The 17544-nt window shown below is 37.5% G+C and overlaps 1 protein-coding gene across 6 annotated transcripts in view; it reads right to left on the bottom strand.

Annotated features, from left to right (window-relative positions):
- CEP85L (centrosomal protein 85 like) overlaps positions 1-17544 on the bottom strand; it is a 206046-nt gene that overhangs the window by 82106 nt on the left and 106396 nt on the right. For 5 of the 6 annotated variants that reach the window (XM_070795911.1, XM_070795912.1, XM_019967150.2 and 2 more), the window contains one exon: positions 4008-4795. In XM_070795911.1, coding sequence (XP_070652012.1) covers positions 4008-4721 — 714 coding nt within the window. In that variant the 5' untranslated portion in view covers positions 4722-4795. Of the gene's footprint in view, positions 1-4007; positions 4796-14916; positions 15077-17544 lie in introns of all 6 variants that reach the window. The other variant, XM_070795914.1, reaches the window with a different exon arrangement.

The raw sequence follows: 17544 nt of genomic DNA, 5'->3' as shown, positions 1-17544 counted from the left end.
CATTCTTATGTCATGTTAAGACAAAAACCAAGTCATTTAAGTCATTCTACTAAATATTTATATTTTTCATTTACACAGGAGAAATCTTCCAGTAAAATACGTTGAAATCATTAGGTGTCAATATCCTGGATGATCAAGCCCTTCCTTGTTTAAAACAAGCACAAAATTTTATCTTCTTCTTTTTAATGTCTGCAACACAGTACTCAGAAACATCCTACAGAATATAAGAGAAGAGAAGAGCTACTTTGTCAATAAAGAGACCACTCCTTCACTTCTGTCTGGAAGATCCACTGTGAGCTTATAGGGATTCAATGGATCGTGTTGTATGTAGAAATATGCATCCTCCATTTCCTTCCCACCCCTCTCCCCATCCCCCAAAAAGAAATGCAAAAGGGGCTTAGAAAGGGACACAGTCTTTCCAGAGAAGACAAGAGTCTGCTGTTAGTTTTCCTCTTACGTCACAGTTTTTGTAGGGTTAAACAGCTTTAGGCAAAGGTGGGAAGAGAGCTGCTAATGTAGAGCAGAGGAAAGAACCAAAGACTATGGTGGACATTGTACATGGAGACCTATATCCTAAGGACACCTAAGGACACCCGATGCTTCTCTTCATTCACAAGGGGAAATGTTTCAGAGTTCTACACCACCTGTATTCTAGCTAATTTAGTAAGGAACTATGAGAAACAAGGAACACCATGCAAATAAGACTGTGAGGCTGGCTCAGTAGATGTTCAGGACTGAGTTCTAAGAAGAGAAACACTTTCATGTCGCAATACTAATCTTTTGAGGGAGTAAAAGGAGGAAGGAGGCTCTGAGCATCAAATGAAGTAAAACATTCTGACAGCTACAAAAGTTCTAGATAAATTTATGGTGATGTTAGATTGTGACTCTCAGCCAAATTCCTTTTCTTAGCTGTAAAATGTTTTGTTTTTTCTTCACAGTGACAATCAGTTGTCATTGAAAATCACATTCTCACAATTTATCAATGGAATAATTATTATTAAGGCTCTTCCCTTTATACAAAAATTAGACTAAAAAGAAGTCAATGTTTTAAAGAGACCTAAGAAACAAGAAAGATGAGAACTTTAAAAGAAAGATATTTGCAAGCTCCAAGGAGAAGGTATTGAAGATTGTTTTCTTCTATAACAGTCCAGGAGAATTAGAAGAGAAGTTGTCAAACATTTCAGTTAAAGTATCTAGGTTTTCTTTACCTGGTTTCACCTTTCTACTATGAAACTTTGAGCTTAAACTTTAAGTTTAAGCACTATAAAGAGACCATCCTAAAGGTTAATCTAAAAGTAGGACTCTCCAAGCACATGCAAATTTTGTCCCTTTTCACCTTCTTCCTCTACCATGCACCAAGAATATTTAAAAATAAGTTTGCTCCACAAAGCACCTCCAAGCTACCTACCTATTCTCTGCATTGCTTCAAGGTTGGGGAAAACTTTGATTACTGAAGAGGATCCTCCCAACAGAATGGAAGGAGTGAAATTAGTACTTATTCTCTGAAATTCACTCAAGCTTCTCAGTTACCTCTCTATGGCACCTACTTCAGGTTGGAGCAAAACATTCAGTCCCCTCCCCCAACCATCCCAGGTTATTCCAGTTCTGTGTAAAGACACCAGCTGGAGAAACAACTATCCAATCCCTGTTTTCCTATAACCACAAGCACTTGAGAACTAAAATATGACAGCATTTGATAAATTAGGTTTCCTATCTTTCAACTGCTTGAACAGATAAATCACAATAAATCTGGTTAAACTGCTCTTTTATGATTTGTTATTCAAACATTATGATACATCTGTTTGGTTATGCAGTTTAAATATATATAATCAAGATGATAAGAACTATGTTCAAAATAAGAGTAAAGAAAGCGCGGAGGAGGTGTTAAGGGCTCTCCTGTGAATGGAGCACATTAGGTTATGTGTATGTTTTGGGGCTGCGCTCAGATTCGTGATGTTACTAGATAAGTGATTTCCTTATTCTTTCATAGAATATATTCCTTTAATCTTCATTATTTTTTATTAGTAATTTTAAGTTTTTACTCCAGGGAAATTCTGCAATTTTCGATGAAATCACTTTGTTTCCGAAAACTCCGGTAATAAGAAAAAAATGGATGATAGGATTTATGAAAAATTCTATAGACAATAGGTTTCCCAGTTAAAATGCGCTGCAGACAATTACCTTGGAACAAAAGACATTTTCACATCAAGAAATTTACACATTTACATGTGACATTAGGAAGTACACACTTTTCTTTTTATGTAATATTATCATACAGTACTTTCCTTAAAATGATTAATAAATCTTAAAACCCAATTTTTTTAAAAGCGCATCTGTTTTATAAACCTGAATACATACCAACCACTGCCAAAGCTTTATCAATGACTTTATTTCCACCTCCTCATTTTATAGATGGCAGAAGCTCTGAAGAAACATATACACAGCGAACAAATATATGAGAAGGTACTCAACACCACTAGTCATCAGGGAAAGTCAAATCAAAATCACGATGAGCTATCACCTCATACTCATTAGAATGGCTATTATCGGAAAGACAAGAAATAACAAGTGTTGGTAAGAATGCGGAGAAAAAAGAAACCTTATTCATGTTGGTGGGAAAGTAAACTGGCACACCCACTATGGAAAAGAGTACGGAGGTTCCTCAAAAAAATCAGAGAGCTACCCTATCTATGATCTAGTAATTCCACGGTATTTATCTGAAGAAAAAGAAAAGACAAACTTGAAAAGATATATATGCAACCTTATGTTCAGTTTTACAAGAATGGCCAAGACATGAAAGCAACCTAAGTATCCATCAATAGATGAATGAAAAAAGAAAACGTGCTCTGTCTCTCTCTCTCCACACACACACGCTAGAACATTCACATAAAACGAAGGAAATCTTGCCATTTGTGGCAACATGAATGGATCCTGACAGCATTATGCCAAGTGAAATTAGTCACCCAGAGAAAGACAAATTATGTTTTTTAAAAAAGCAAACAAAAAAATTACACTCATATAAAGAGAACAGATGGATGGTTGCCAGTGGCACAGGCTGGAGGGTGAGTAAAATGGATGAAGGCGATCAAAAGGTACAAACCCTCAGTTATAAATAAATCACAGGGATATAACGTATAGTATAGTGACTGCAGCTAATAATACTGTATTGCATATTTGAAAGTTACTAAGAGTAGATCTTATTTATTACAAGGGAAAAAATTCTGTAGCTAAGTATGGTGATGGATGTTAACTGGACTTACTGTGGTGATCGTTTTATAACACACATATATCGAATCATTATGCTACATACCTGAAACTAATATGTTATATGTCGATGATATCTCAATTTGGGGGGCAGGGGGGAGGAAAGAAAGAAAAACTCAGGCCCAGAGATATTAAGTATTAAGTGACAGATAAGAGAATCATCCAGATTCTGAATCTGATAAAACCAGAAACAAAATCCAAGCCTTCATTCAAGTTAATGTTCTTTCTATTATATCATGCCAGCCTCCTTTGTTTCTGTTTCAATTTTCTTTAGATTGAATATTTTTTGCTGTGTTTATCCTGATGCTGGGAAAGACTGAAGGCAAGAGAAGAAGCGGGTGGCAGAGGATGTGATGGTTAGATAGCATCACTGACTCAATGGACATGAATTTGAGCAAACTCTGGGAGACAGTGAAGAATAGGGAGCCTGGCATGCTACAGCCCATAGTCACAAAGAGTCGGACATGACTGAGCAACTGAACAAAAGCAAAACAAATGAGAAGAAAACCAACAAGTCAAGTACAAAGTTTCAAGTTTTCCATGTTAATAAGTCTCAAATATTTTTAAAGTTTTATCAACACAATACTTCTAGAGTTTTATAACATTTATGCTTATTACTGTCCACGGGAAAGGAAAAGTAAAGCAATCTGTGCTTACAGACACAGTGTCAAATGCTTACTTCAAGTGTGCTAGTACTCAGAGCATCCACTGGAGGGAGGCAAACACTAGGTTCTGAGCCTTACCTGCATTGGTGTATCCCTTTCTTGCCGAAACTCTTCAATTTGCTGCTGCTGCCAAGGAGCTAAACTGTAAGAGTCCTCTGTAGTTCTACCTTCCAAGGGGTTTGTCCGCAACTGCTCAGTGAGCCACATCTGCGTCCTCACAGAAGGCTGAATGGGAACTCCACCTACTGCTTGCTGACCAAGCATTAAATATTTCGGAGATTCAAAAGCCTCTGAGCTTGTCATAATAGGCTTGCTTTCAGGTAAGGCACTGTATGTCATGTCTAAGGCCTGTCTCCTAAGAGTGGAGGAAGAAGCTCTAAAGTCCTCTTTGCTACAGCTCTCAAATTTATATTTGCTGTCCAGAGTTGATGGTCGTTTTTTATTTATTTCCTTATCCTCTAGCTTAAGCATCTCCATACTGTCATGTAAACAGCTAGGTCCAATGGTCCTTAGTTGTGCTGTTAATGCCTTGTCTCTCCCTGTCTTTTCCAAACCTCTCCTTGATTCTTCTGTGTGCACCATGCCACCCTGGCTACAGTTCTCTGGGACGGTGAGTTTGGATAAAGATGACCATTTCCGGAGGGGCCGGCAGTCCTTCATGTCCAGTGAAGAGTCCTGCTCCCCCCTACTATGATTTCCCAATGCTTGCATGAGGCTTATACTCCATTTTGAGCCATCTGATGTCAATGATTCCCTATGTTTGGAAACTGAAGCACTGGAGTTAGACGGCATGACATGGGCAGTAGGAAGAGTAACCAATGACCGACTAGGCTTAAAAGATAATGTGCCACTTGAAGTTGAATGATCTGGAAAAAAAAAAGAATGCCAAATTAGTTGTAATTAACAGACCAAAAAAAAAAAGAGGTAAAATGTAAAATGCCAAAACAAAAATCTGAATATGGTTTCCCAGCACAAGTTTTTCAAAAGCACTTCATCAACATGAGAGACTTACTACTTATTACTGTTACTATTATTATTGGTCATTTGAAACAAATCAAACCTACTTTCATACATTTTCTAAAAATGGATACATAAAATATATGCTCATTTGCAATCTACTTACAGATGAAAATGACTAGAAAACAGGTATATATTCATGCTATTTAACCAAAGTACTATGCCTTCAAAGAAAAATCCATCTCCCCATTGAAAGGTTTTATTCATGATAAATCATTGAAGCCTCAGACACAACTTCTAACTTTACTTAAAAAATGGTATCTCTTAGTGTCTTTCCTCAACTGTGGAAATCTAGGCCCAACCTGAACACTGTAGTACCTCTCCACACTCGAAAGCAAATCAGAAATATGGGTAAAGGTGCTCCTTCAGTAATGGAAAATAAACAGAAAGGATTCTAGCAATATATTTGCAGATGGAGAGTAGTTTCTACATTCTCAGTCTCCCTTAATGGCATCCTCAATGATCTATTTTCCCAAGCTAGACCACCTGACATCTACTTTGATTCCTATCTTTCTCTGAACATTTACTAAATTCCCAGGTTGTACATTTTTACTTCCAAAATGACTGCATAGCTATTGCCATAGATTAGACCTTCACATAATACTATCCCAAACATAGGAACAGCTGTAGTAGGCAATATGGAAGCCCAAAGAATAAATAAAGCCCAAAGGGCCTCTACACTCAATGGACTTACTATCAAATGCCAAACCGCCATCAAATATGCCTAACTAAAATCAAAGATTATCATTTTATCACATGATATACAGAAAGTGAAAGTGAAGTCGCTCAGTCGTGTCCGACTCTTTGCGACCCCATGGACTGTAGCCTATTAGGCTCCTCCATCCATGGGATTTTCCAGGCAAGAGTGCTGGAGTCGATTGAAAGGTGATAGCAATTTGAAGTGCAGGGGTAGATGGTGAAATGTAACTTTTACAGTTTGTTCTCTATGTCTTTCCATAATGTTTGACTCAGTATATATTTAAATATTACTTATGAGTTTTGATATTGTTTTAAATAAAGTAACAGGAAAAGAAATGCTGAGGAAATCATAAGAAGATTCAGATGAGAAAGAGCCAGGCAAACTGTTTTAAAAATATAATTCCAAGAGGTCTCTGCACAGAATTTAGTCACCTGGAGATGGAAGGGGAAAAATATTACAGATGAAAGAATAAGTATCACAAAATATCACTGTAACTTACCATATTACAGGTTCCCATCAGCTTCTACAAAACCCTTTCATACTCAAGAAAATCCCCATATTATAAAGCCAACCTCCCAAAATAAATTTTAGACCTTAAATTCCCAACATACCCTGCAACGACGATACAGACATTCAGAAGCACCTGCACAGATTTCAGTTTGGAAGTGAGTCACATGAGAAAATGGGCTCTGTGTGGAGCTACCATTTCTGGCAACAGCAGACACATTAGCCTCCCAATGACAACAGTAGAGGTGGCCAAACCAAGTGCTGGCAGAGAAGGGGCAGTAACTGGGCGGCATTGGTTGGTTCCTCCAATGGGGCAGGAGAGTGTCCATTCTCAGAGGCGCCTGAGGCGTATTACCTGGAAGCTTAACCCTAAGCCTGGTTCTCCAATGCTCCTCAGAAATTTTGAGTTAACAGAACACCCTTAAATAAATTCCTCCTGTTCTCAATCATCCAGTCAGCTTCTTCTGCTGATTAAGAACACTAACTGATCCAAGTATGAAGCCAGGAAAATATTTCAATAAAATAAATGTTTTTAAAAAGAATACTTATTTTTTAAAAAAAGATGCTAAACTCACTGAACAGTAAAAGTGCATTCCCTACTATACACATAAAACTATTAATGACTGCTAATATCCTATGATGATAGGACATAAAACTGTTACAGCCTTTGGAAGAAGAGGGGTAATATGTATACATCAATATTTAAAATATGCAAACAAACACACATATCCACGGGCAGATAAATGATCTGGAGGAATATGTGGTGGTGGTTTAGTCGCTCAGTCGTGTCCGACTCTTGCAACGCCATGGACTGTAGCCCACCAGGCTCCTCCATCCATGGGATTTCTCAGGCAAGAATACTGGAGTGGGTTAACATTTTCTTCTCCAAGGGATCTTCATGACCCAGAAATCAAAGCCAGGTCTTCTGCACTGCAGGCAGATTCTTTACTGACTGAGCTACGAGGGAAGCTGTGTATATAAGTACACACATATTCATGGGCACATAAATGATCTGGAGGAATATACTCAAAACTTAATAAACACAGGTAGAAAGAGGAGAGAAAGAAAGGATGCTTTTACATTCTACTTTACACAATGTCTTATTTTCTTTCCAAAGAGCATAAATTTACCATTTAGCCAAACTTCTGCAAAGATGTTTTATTGTGTCACCTCAGAGAGTCTGAAATATCAAAGAACGCCGCTTCTAAAGTCTGAATTATATATGAAGTGACTGTCTCACATTCCATGCCACAGCTGAAACTTCTGAGACCAGCTGAAACTTCACCAGTCCTGGGTGCTACTTCTATCTGAAAATGTGCTAACTTCCTGTCTATCTTTGCCAGCTTCATATTTTCAAACTGCATAGAAAATCAACAATTGGTGATAAAAACCAATTCTACATCACACTAGTATTTACTCCTACAAATCTAAAAGCTACTGTAATATATCCTGTTCATAGAACATTACATTAAGAATAGAATTTACTCCAAAACTCACTTACATCTAAAGTTCTCAAATTTCAGCACAAAACACAGTTACCTGGTATCTGGAGCCCTACTCCAAGAGATTCTCATTCAATTAAAGAGTAGAGAAGGTCCAGGAAACATCACTTTTTAATAAGTGATTCTGCTATTCTATTCAGTACAATGTTCTATTCAGTACACCTGTGACTGATTTCAGTTCTGAAACCTTCAATTTCAAGATTAAATATCTCAAGTCCAACTATCAACAGTATTTGAGGTTCATTGTAGAAATTGATTTACTGTGACATTCAGAATTTGTTCTGTGAAAACTCAGAATTAAAGTTTATTCTATCCACATACATATGCACATACATACACACGCACACACACAACATAAATTAATGAACAAAGAATTAAACATTTGACAGGATAGATACCTGAAAAAAAACGACCATTCTCAGAGATGAATTGAAAATTAATTTATTTTGCCTAATGAAACACAATTAGAGGCAGATGCAACGCATTTCCTAATGTGCTTCATTATACCACCTAATTGTAGCCACAAATCTCAAAGGCAAGTTATTATGATGGCATCCAGCAGTATCTAAGTTAGAACAGTGAAATCTGAAACCAGCAGAAGGTAGTCCTTTTAAAAGCCAGAGGGCAGGGTCCATAGTATTCACAGAGAACACAGAAAAGCTAATGATTGCAGACAGATTTCAGCTTATAGGGGAAAAAGAGAAGAAGAGGACACTGCTGTAACCTGATAATGCAAGTGAATTACATTTAAGACAACAAAAGTTCTGGATTCTGAACAAAATCACTGTCATCTTATTCTTACCTGGCAATTCATGCCAGATTGATTCTATCTTCTTACATGTAGGGACAGTCTCTCTATTCTTTCTTATAGTAAAAAGGAATTAAATTTTTTAAAAAACCACACCTTCCAGATCTATAGTATAATAAGAAATCATAAATGTTTACAATTAAAAAATAATCAGGAAACTGTATAAATATATTAAAATATTCTGATTTTAAAAATAACAGCTTGTATTTTCATTCAATATATAGTATTTTACATTTTAAATAAAAATATTAAGCCTAACCCAAAGGCAATAATTAAGTTTTATAGAACACCATGACTTTTTCCCGTTCCTGCTAATGCCGTGATAATGTATCATGAGAAAAAAAAAAATTTAAGCCACATTTAACTCTCCCCATTTTTTTAAACAAATGAACATTTCTAAGCATTCCTTACATTGTTAGGTAAATATTTTTAAAATATTCTTAACTATACTCTGGTAGGAAAAGAGCTATATAAGGAAATTCAATGATATTCAACCAAACAATCTTCTAGCAATGTATAATGTACAAGGCACTGTACTAGGCAGAAAAGACTATACAAATATATTATTCACAATAAAATATGAAAATAGCCCTCCTCGGGGTTTACAATTTCACCATTACACACACACAGCTGCAGGACAGAACTACAGCTTATCATAAGGAAACTACAAAGCACCACACAGTATGAAATGCACTGGAGAGAAAAGGCAGCTTATTCATACAACAAGTCTCAGAATGATAGCCAGCTTCTTTATAGCAATAATGGAATCCAGAGCACAGTGAAATAGCTCCTGAAAGTTAACAGTAAATAATTGGCACCCAAGAATTGTTTGGAGCACTAAGCTATCTTCCAAGATCAAAGGCAAAATACATAATCCAGCTAAACAAAAACATAGCTTATCACCAAGAGAGTCACTAAAATCATACTAACATTTAAGGTTCTTTCACTAAAAAAGAAAAATGAGTCCTGAGTTGTAAAAACAAGATAAAAAAATAAATAAATAAACGTGTGATTAAACCTAAGAACACCAATGGTTATATAACAATATCTAACTTGTGGGTTAACAAAAAGAGGGCAAAGAAAACCAAAATATCAACTATGATGAATAAAACAAGGATGGAACAGCATTCTAACATTATAGTCAAGTTAGAGATGCATATTATAATTTCTAAACAACTAAAAGAATAGGGAGAGCTCAAAACTGTACAGCCACAAGCAAAAAAATATAAAGCTGGATTCCTCTCTTATACTTTCAACAAGTATTGCTCAAAATGAATCGCAGGCCTAAATGTAACAGCTGAAACTATATAATCCTTAGAAGAAACCATAGGTGTAAATCTTCATGACCTTTAAGTCAGGGAGTAATCTGTCAGATACAACACCAAAAGCCCAAGCAACAAAAGAAAATAAAGATAAATTGGAACTGAATAAAATTTTTTAAAATTTTGCTACAAATGATACCATCAGGAAAGTGAAAGGACAGCCCATAAAATGGGAGAAAATCTTTGCAATTATACATCTGTTAGGGACTTCAGATTATATGAGAAACACAATTAGATTATATAATAAATATACAAATTACCCAATGTAAAAATGGATGTGAAATTTGAAAAGTCATTTCTCCAAAGATCAACAGATGGTCTTATTAAAGCACACAAAAAGATGCTCAACATTTTTAGGGAAATGCAATTCAAAACCACGAGACACCATTTCACATCCATTAGGATGGCTATCATCCAAATGACAGATAATAAGTGTTGGCAAGGAGGTGGAGAAATTGGAACTCTCATACAAAGCTGACAGGAGTGTAAAATAGTACTGCTGTTTAAGAAACAGTTTGGCAGTTCCTAAAAAATCAAAAATAAGAGTTACCATATGATCCAAAAGTTCCACTCCAAGGTATACACCAAAGAGAAATGAAAACATATCCATAGAGGTATTATTAGTAGTCAAAAAGTCAAAATAACTCAACATCCATCAACTGATAAATGGATAAATAAAAAGTGTTACAGTGGAATATTATACAGTAATGAAAAGAAGTATTGATTGATATGTGTTCCAACATGAATGAATCTAGAAAACATTACACTAAGTGAAAATCAGTAACAAAGGACAACATATTAGATGACTCTATCTGAAATGTTCAGAACAAAGAAATTTATACAGATAAGTGACTGCTTAAGGGGATGGAAGGAAAGATGGAGAGAGAGAGATTACAGATTTCTTAGGGGAGGAGGAGCTAAAAAATGTTCTAAAATTTGATTGTATAACAGTTGAACAATTCTGAGAATATATTAAGAAGCATTAAACTGTATACTTTAAATGGGTGAATTATACAGTATATGAATTATAGCTCAGTAAAGATTTTTTAAAGATATGTGTGTATAACTTGTGATACACTAGAAGGAAAATGTCATGAGAGAAAAAGTGAATCAAAAAAAGGTAAGAAAGAAAAAGCTTGAGAAAAGCAGAACAGAAAGTATACAATATGGTTAAAAATCAAAATTTAACAATCACAGTAAGTAAAAATCCACTCAAAGAACTGTTCACATAATTTTTAAATCCAGCTAAATGTTTACAAAAGATATACCTAAAATATTAAATCCTATTTTGGCACTATGGTATCTGCATAGAAACTGAGAATGATTGCATTAAAGAATCATACAGAAATAACCATCAAGAACATGAGGAGAACTGTGTATCAGGTATCAAGATCATGAAAAGCATACTTTCCTGAACTGCTTGCTTTTACTTGTTATAATGAGAAGCTTCTGTTTCCCTACTGCCAAACATATGACCTACTATTTCAGCAATTGTACTTGATAGTAATAATACACAATTATGTGCAAATCTTGGTTCTCATTTAGTTATTGTCTAATCATTATCACCAATCACCTTTTTTTCTTAACTATTTTATATTTCTCAATTGTATTTTGTGAAGTCACTTCAAATCCTACTGAGGCAGAAATTGAGTGACAAGTTCTAAAATTACTTGTTTAAAATAATTATAGAAGTCTATACTGTTCACAAGTTAGTTCTCAAGCCCTTTTTGTACCCTCTTACCAATCATTCACAACAAACTAAGAAACTTCATTTTGTAAGTTTATGTAAAATAAGATGAAAAGCTGGTTTTTAAAGTGGGGGGAGCATTTCTGATCTGCAGTCAGATTATTGGCAACTTAAAGGACAATCTAGGTACTGTTTAAAGAGGTCAACAATTCAAGGCAAAACTCATTTTAAGTTGGTCAGTTTAAAAAAAAAAAAGAAGCTCCTTTTTGTATTTACACCAAAACTGTAGGATTTTTATGTTCTTGAAAGGCTTTTAAAATTTCTTTCAACTGTACCATTTTCTAGATATCTCTTACGAGTTTCAATTTAGATTGTCTCATCAGCAGTTTACTTGCAAAAAGCTGCAAGTGTTCTTTCTCTCTAAAAATGTTTATAAATCAAATTGTAATGATCTCAAATTATGAAGACTGATTTTGAAAATTCAAATCTTCTCAGGAAAAAAAAAACTGTTACTTTATGATAGAACTGACAAAAAAATTAGCATCTGGTCCTCTAACCACCTACATGTCTGGGGAGATATGAAGTCATTAACCTCTACTCTAAACCCATGGCTGTCTGACTGAGAGTCTTTCCAGGTCAGAAATACCTGGGTTCAACACAGGTCTCAAAAGTGGACTACATTCAGGTCAGTCAGCTGGGTCAGGCTCAGGAAGTCATATTCTACCATGCTAAGATGCAAAATGATAGAAAAACCTGAGTGTATAAATGGATGGATGGATGGACGGATAACAATGAAAGTAAAAATGAGGTCCAAAAAGATACAAAATATACCTCCAACAAACAATTTTAATTTCTGCAAATTTACTACAGCTGAAATGCTCTTATACGTCACATTTAAAGTTTTAAATTCAAATATTTTCTTTTCAGCAAAAATGTAGATTAACAAGAAAATTAAGTAGAGATGCAGGGCTAAGGAAAACAGTTATTTGGTTTGTAAATGAACATAAATCATAATTGTTTTGAATACTGCCTTGAAATTATTTGATTTCACAAGCAAAAAAGTATTCTGTGTGTAACTTCTGACCTAATTCCATATGCAAATGAAGAACTAAATCCATAAAGGTTAGATTACTTGACCAAGTACAGATCTCAAAACAGAATCCCAGTCTCCTGTTTCTCAGTCTAGTGTTACCTATCCTATCCTACACACTACACTACACCTCTCCGTTTTCCTCCTCTAGTGTCTCACTTTAAGAACAGATATCTAATGGTGTGGGTAAGGGTATACCTTTAGAGTTAGATTTGAAGAACCTCAGCTCCATCACTTGAACAGCTGTGCAACCCCAGATATGTTATTAACATCTTCTAAGTTTTATTTTTTACTTTCTCTCAGTAAAGAGAAGGTAATTGTATTTTACCTTCAATTCAGTTCAGTTCAGTCACTCAGTCACATCCGACTCTTTGCAACCTCAGGGACTGCAGCACACCAGGCTTCCCTGTCCATCACCAACTCCCAGAGCTTACTCAAACTCATGTCCATTGAGTCAGTGATGCCATCCAACCATCTCATTCTCTGTCATCCCCTTCTCCTCCAGCCTTCAATCACTCCCAGCATCAGGGTCTTTCCCCATGAGTCAGTTCTTCGCATCAGGTGGCCAAAGTATTGGAGTTTCAGCTTCAGCATCAGTCCTTCCAATGAATATTCAGGACTTATCTCCTTTAGGTTGGACTGGTTGGATCTCTTTGCTGTTCAAGGGACTTCTCAAGAGTCTTCTCCAACACCATAGTTCAAAAGCATCAATTCTTCAGCGCTCAGCTTTCTTTATAGTCCAACTCTCACATCCATACATGACTACTGGAAAAACCAAAGCTTTGACTAGATGGACCTTTGTTGGCAAAGTAATGTATCTGCTTTTTAATATGCTGTCTAGGTTGGTCATAACTTTTCTTCCAAGGAGCAAACGTCTTTTAATTTCATGGCTGTAGTCACCATCTGCAGTGATTTTTGGAGCCCCCAAAAATAAAGTCACTGTTTCTATTGTTTCCCCATCTATTTGCCATGAAGTGATGGTACCAGATGCCATGATCTTCGTTTTCTGAATGTTGAGCTTTAAGCCAACTTTTCACTCTTCTCTTTCACTTTCATCAAGAGGCTCTTTAGTTCCTCTTCACTTTCTGCCATAAGGGTGGTGTCATCTGCATATCTGAGGTTATTGATGTTTCTCCTGGCAATCTTGATTCCAGCCTGTACTTTATCCAGCCCAGCATTTCTCATGATGTACTCTGCATAGAAGTTAAATAAGCAGGGTGACAATATACAGCCTTGACATACTCCTTTCCCGATTTGGAACCAGTCTGTTGTTCCATGTCCAAGGTATTTTACCTTAGAAGGATTCTATAGTGAAAAAAATTTTAATCGTGTACAGAAGCTATGACAAACCTAGACAGAATATTAAAAAGCAGAGACATTACTTTGCCAACAAAGGTCCGTACAGTCAAATCTATGGTTTTTCCAGTAGTCATGTACGGATGTGAGAGTTGGACCATAAAGAAGACTGAGCACCAAAGAATTGTTCCTTTTGAATTGTGGTGCTGGAGAAGACTCCAGAATCCCTTGGATTGCAAGGAGATTAAACCACTCAATCTTATAGGAAATTAGTCCTGAAAATTCATTGGAAGGACCGATGCTGAAGCTGAAGCTCCAGCAAACTCACTGGAAAAGATCCTGAGGCTGGGAAAGACTGAAGGCAAAAGGAGAAGAGGACAGCAGAGAATGAGATGGTTGGATGGCATCACTGACTCAATGGACATGAATTTGAACAAACTCTGGGAGATAAGTGGAGGACAGGGGAGCCTGGCATGCTACAATCCATGGTGTCACAAAGAGTCAGACATGACTTAGTGATTGAACCACCACCACATCAGAACTATAAAACCTCACATTGCAAAAATATACAGCACATATTCTCATTAAGGTTAAGGTCAACTGACTATCTAATTTACTGTAATTTTCTGGAGATCATGTTATGGGAGTACCCATCATCAAGAGCCCTGAAAGTGCCAAAGCTATGAAGTTACAGCAACATAAGGTTGTTCACCAATGAAATGAACCTTAATAAAATAGGGAAACAAGTTAGAGAACAGTCTAAATATCATTTATGTCACCTACAGAATGGATATAGAATTGTACCTAACGTAATTTTTTTATTAACTGAAACAATCACGTAAACCTCTTATAATGCCTTACACATAGTAAATGCAAAATAAATATTACTACTATTTTAATTAAAGTTTAAGAAGGAACTCTCAGTTTGCTTAAAATATTACCTAAGGTACGGGGATGAGCACAGAATATCTGAAATAATACTGCCATGTGTTAGAATTTATACCTGTATAACTTTGGCATTGTGTACATGTAGGTTTACCATTTCACCTTCTTTTTACCTTGCTGCTGCCAAGTCGCTTCAGTCGTGTCCGACTCTGTGCGACCCCATGGACTGCAGCCTACCAGGCTTCTCCGTTCATGGGATTCTCCAGGCAAGAACACTGGAGTGGGTTGCCATTTCCTTCTCCATCTTTTTACCTTAGTAACAATTAAAATATTCTGTAAAAAAGAAAAAAGGGGTAAGAACGAGAAGATATTTTACATTAAGCTGAGGTGTTTTAAAGAAACCATTTAGGAAAGGTGGTCCTAAGATGGTTGAGGAATAAGACAGGGAGACCACTTTCTCCCCCACAAATTCATCAAAAGAACATTTGAACACTGAGAAAATTCCACAAAACAACTTCTGAATGCTGGCAGAGGACATCAGGCACCCAGAAAAGCAGCTCACTGTCTTCAAAAGGAGATAAGAAAAAATATAAAAGATAAAAAGAGAGACAAAAGAGGTAAGGACGGAGCTCCATCCTGGGAAGGGAGTCTTAAAAAAGAGAGAAGTTTTCAAACACCAGAAAACACTCTCACTGCCGAGCCTGTGGTGAGCCTTGGAACCACAGAGGGCAGCATAACCAGGAGGAAAAATAAATAAATAATTAAAACCCACAGATTAAGTGCCCAACAGTAACTGCCCCAGCGGAGCAGCAGCGCAGACACCTGCACCCGCTGCTAGCAAGCGGGGGCTGGGCAGGGAGGCGTGGGCTGCATTGCTTAGAGTAAGGACCGGGCCTGAATGCCCTGAGGGCAATCTGAGGTAACTAACTTGGGATAGCAAACCACACTGGGGGATAGCTACCACGCAAAAAGCCCTAACCTAAGACACCGCCAGGCCCGCTCACAGAGCAAAGGACTGAGCAAAGCTAGCCGGCTGCAGACCAGCCCACAACCCTCCAGTGACAGGCAGGGGAGGGCAGCCAGAGCCGGAAGGGGGCAATCGCGGCCCTAGAGAGGCATCAGCTACCAAACTGCAAGCAGGCTTATTGCTAACTAAGACTTCTTGGGATTCTGGATGGTCAACATCCGCCTGAGAAGGTACACCGGCTGTACACCCAGAAAACCGAGCAGCGATAAGTTGCAGCGACCATGCTGGCCAAACACCTGGTCACCTGAGTTGCTCAAAAACGCAGGCCCAACTGAGTCTGCGCCTCTGAGGACTACCTGAGTGCCTGAACCTGAGCGGCTTAGACCTGGAAGGTGCATGCAGCCCAGGGCCAGCATCGGACACTTCCCGGCAGAGCAACCTAGAGGCTAAGCAGTGTAGACAGGGAAAGTACACACGCCTGTGAGCAGGGGCAAACCCAGTGTGGCCGAGACAGTGTGAACACACGCCAGTGTTATTTGTTTGCAGCGTCCCTCCCTCCCCACAGCACGACTGAACAAGTGAGCCAAAAAACTGTCCACCACTGCCCCCTTGTGTCAGGGCGGAAATTAGACACTGAAGAGACCAGCAAACAGAAGCAGCTAAAACAGAGACAGGTGCAATAGATTAAAACCCTGTAGTTAGTACCAACTACACAGGAAGGGGCCTATAGATCTTGAGAAATATAAGGCAGATCAAGGAACTATCCGAAAATGAACTACCCACACCACCACCAGAGAAAGTCCCAGATATATTTTTACTATTTTTACTATAATTCTTTAATTTTTTTTTATTTTTAAGTCCTCTATTACTCCTTTAATTTTCATTTTTATAACCTACTATTACTTTGCAAAAAAAAAGAGACCCTATTTTTTAAAGCAAACTTCATATATATATATATATATATATATATATATATATTACAATTTTTGTGACTTTTTTTTTTCTTTAATGTATTTTTGAAAATACAACCTCTACTCCAGATTTTTAATCATTGCTTTTTGGTATTTGTTATCAATTTTGTACCTTTAAGAACCCAATCTTCAGTACCCATTTTTACTTGGGAGTGAGATTACTGGCTTGGCTGCTCTCTCCCCCTTTGGACTCTCCTTTTTCTCCACCAGGTCACCTATATCGCCTCCCTCCCCCTTCTCCTCTCTTCCCAACTCTGTGAATCTCTTTGTGTGTTCCGGACAGTGGAGAACACTTAGGGAACTGATTACTGGCTGGATCTGTCTCCTTTTGACTCCCCGCCTTTATCCTCCTGGCCACCTCTGTCTCTTTCCTCCCTCTTCTCTTCTCTGTATAACTCCATGAACATCTCTGAGTGGTCCAGACTGTGGACCACACATAAGGACGTGATTACTGGCTAGTTGCTCTCTCCTCTCTTGACTCCACCTCATCTCATTCTGGTCACCTCTATCTCCCTCCTCTCTCTTCTCTTCTCCATGTAACTCTGTGAACCTCTCTGGGTGTCCCTCACTGTGGAGAAACTTTTCATCTTTAACCTAGATGTTTTATCAATGGTGCTGTATAGATGGAGAAGTCTTGAGGCTACTGTAAAAATAAGACTGAAAACCAGAAGCAGGAGGCTTAAGTCTGAATCCTGAGAACACCAGAGAACTCCTGACTTCAGGGAACATTAATCAACAGGAGCTCATCAAAAGCCTCCATACCTACACTGAAACCAAGCACCACCCAAGGGCCAACAAGTTCCAGAGCAAGACATACCATGCACATTCTCCAGCAACACAGGGACATAGCCCTGAGCTTCAAT

Source organism: Bos indicus, chromosome 9 (genome assembly GCF_029378745.1).
Source record: "Bos indicus isolate NIAB-ARS_2022 breed Sahiwal x Tharparkar chromosome 9, NIAB-ARS_B.indTharparkar_mat_pri_1.0, whole genome shotgun sequence".
In the NCBI taxonomy this organism is placed as follows: Eukaryota; Metazoa; Chordata; class Mammalia; order Artiodactyla; family Bovidae; genus Bos; species Bos indicus.
This window is presented reverse-complemented; position numbering and strand designations above follow the sequence as displayed.